The 2,714-nt window shown below is 36.4% G+C and overlaps 1 protein-coding gene across 1 annotated transcript; it reads left to right on the plus strand.

Moving 5' to 3' along the window:
- Positions 1-731: 731 nt before the first annotated feature.
- LOC123239664 (olfactory receptor 5K1-like) lies at positions 732-1,673 on the plus strand. Its single transcript, XM_044666946.1, has one exon. The coding sequence runs from the start codon at positions 732-734 to the stop codon at positions 1,671-1,673; it is 942 nt and encodes a 313-aa protein (XP_044522881.1).
- The last annotated feature ends 1,041 nt before the right edge of the window (positions 1,674-2,714 follow it).

Genomic DNA, 2,714 nt, shown 5'->3' on the forward strand with positions numbered 1-2,714 from the left:
TTATTAGCTCTGTGACCATGGTCAAGCCACCTAACCCTGTTTGCCTTAGTTTCTCATCTGTAAAATGAGCTGGAAAAGGAAACGGCAAACCACTCCAGGGTCTTTCCCAAGGAAAGCTCAAATGAGGTCATGAAGAGTCATGAAGTCATTAACATGCCTGAAATGATTGAACAAAGCCAGAGAGGGGCACTTGGGTCTGGAAAGTTATTGAGAGGTTGAGTTGAACTCTAGAGGAACTGTTTGCTACATCCCATATAGAAACAATGGCAGAGTTGATTGTTTTTTCATGGTTTTTGATTCTAGAACTGGATTGGAGATAGGGGAAAATTATCAGGGAGGCTCTAGAGTCAGTGGGCAGAGAGAAAGAAATGAAGTGCAGCATGCTTGGGGATTTCCTAAAACTGAGAGAAAGTTTGCCATTCAGGAGAGTGGACATCCAGGGCTGACGTTCCTAAATGGTAAGACTTTGGTATGGGTGCTGAGGTGGTTATTCTCCTCAATGGTATTTAAAAATGCTCATTTCTAACCAGTCTGATACTTTACCTGGAATTCAAAACTTTAGGGGTTTATAAACTGGAAAAATAATCAGGGAAAATAATCCTCTCTTAGACCCGACTATGCATTTTTTTAAAAGAGAGCACAAGAGGAAGAAGTGCCTACTTCCCATTTTGATCTAAGAAGTAAGTCTTCTTACCTAGACACAATTCCTGTTTTCAACAGAAAGGCTCAAGATGTCTGAGGAAAATCACACGTTAACAACTGACTTTATCCTCACTGGATTTACAAATCACCCCGAGATGAAGATTATCTTATTTGTAGTATTCCTTATTATCTTTTTGATAACCATTGTGGGGAATCTTGGACTGGTGATATTGATTTCAATTGAACCTCGACTTCATACACCTATGTATTTTTTTCTTGGTAATTTGGCTTTTATGGATGCTTGCTGTGGCTGCACTGTAACTCCCAACATGTTAGTGAACCTCTTTTCTAAGGACAGGATGATTTCTATGTACAAATGCATGACACAATTTTATTTTCTTTGTGTGGTTGAAACTTCAGACTGCTTTCTCTTGGCAGCCATGGCATATGACCGTTATGTGGCAATTTGTAACCCATTGCATTATCCCATCATGATGTCAAAGAAGCTCTGCTTTCAGATGCTCCTAGTGTCATATATAGGTGGCAATCTGACTTCTGTAGTTCACGTAGGTTTTGTATTCAGATTAATTTTCTGTAGGTCTCATCGAATAAATCACTTTTTTTGTGATGTAATGCCATTGTTCAGACTTTCCTGTGTTGACCCTTACCTTAATGTACTGATGATGTTTATCTTTTCAGGCTCAATTCTAGTCTTCACCATAGTCATTATCTTAGTCTCTTATCTTTACATTCTTTTCACTATCTTCAAAATGAAATCCAAGGAGGGAAGAGGCAAAGCCTTTTCTACCTGCGCTTCCCATTTTGTGTCTGTCTCAATATTCTATGGTTCTCTCCTCTTCATGTACATTCGGCCAGGTTCTGTTGATGAAGGGGATAAGAACATGCCAATTGCTATTTTTTATACAATAGTCATTCCATTTTTAAATCCTTTCATTTATAGCCTGAGGAACAAGGAAGTAATCAATGTCCTGAAAAAGAATCTGAAGAAAAAAGTATCACAGGACATTTGAAACAGAATTTATTCTCTGTGACTTATTGATTCAAGTGCAATAAAATGTTTCCTTAGAAATGACACAAAGAAAACAAATTCACATTTTATTAGTTATTATTAAATTACATGATCTTAAGGTTGAATTGAGCTGACAATGTGTAAAGGAATAAATACATTAAAGAGTGTTTATTTTACTCTAAGGCTAAAATCAATGCAGCAAGGAAACATTTATTATTTCCTGCATACCAAGCTCTGTGCTAAGTTCTTGATCTATTGACAGAAAAATGGAAGAGTCCCCAGGCCCTGTATATTATTAAAAGGTAAATCCTAATAGGTTGGAAACAACTTGTAGATATATAGAGATCTACAAAGAAGATGCAAGGTAATATTGAAAGGCTTAGAAATTGAAGAAGATAAGAAATATCTCCTGCAAAAAGGGGCCCTTGTCTTAGTACTGAATGAAAACAAGGATTTTTTTTGTTTAAAAATAAAAGCTTCATAAATATAAACAGATAAACTCAGATATATTCAATGATCTCAAGGCCATGGGTATTTGCTTAGAAATGGCACCTTTGCCATTAAATTTGTTTCTGAACTCTCTTGGCATTTTCTCAATTAACTGTTTTTGAAATTTTATTTCTACAGAATATGTCTCCTCTTCCATTATCATAGGATTATAAACAACAGGTTAGAGCTGGAAGGGACCTCAGAAACACATCTATTTTGCAGATGAGAAAACTCATCTGAGGAGACCTAGGGGAGGCCAAGTTCCTTACCAAAGTTCCATGGGTATGAAACATCAGAGGAAGGCTCTGAAATCAGGTACTTCAACTGTAGAACTGGTGATCTTTTCTGTCCTATGCTGCCCATATCTTTGGTGGCACTTGCTGTCACTCATACTATTTCAAGGTGATTATTAGTAAGCTAACCTGGAAATGACATGTTATCGAACTTAATTAAACAATGCTTATCTAGTTATAATCGATTTTCCTGTAAGCAATCAAGGTTACCAAAAAACATTTAACCAGAACACATATTTTTTATAAAGAAGAGAAATGAA

This window comes from Gracilinanus agilis, chromosome 3 (genome assembly GCF_016433145.1).
Source record: "Gracilinanus agilis isolate LMUSP501 chromosome 3, AgileGrace, whole genome shotgun sequence".
Lineage (NCBI taxonomy): Eukaryota > Metazoa > Chordata > Mammalia > Didelphimorphia > Didelphidae > Gracilinanus > Gracilinanus agilis.

Coding starts and splice junctions, on each gene's coding strand:
- LOC123239664 (XM_044666946.1), top strand. CDS start 732: ATGTCTGAGGAAAATCACACGTTAACAACTGACTTTATCCTCACTGGA.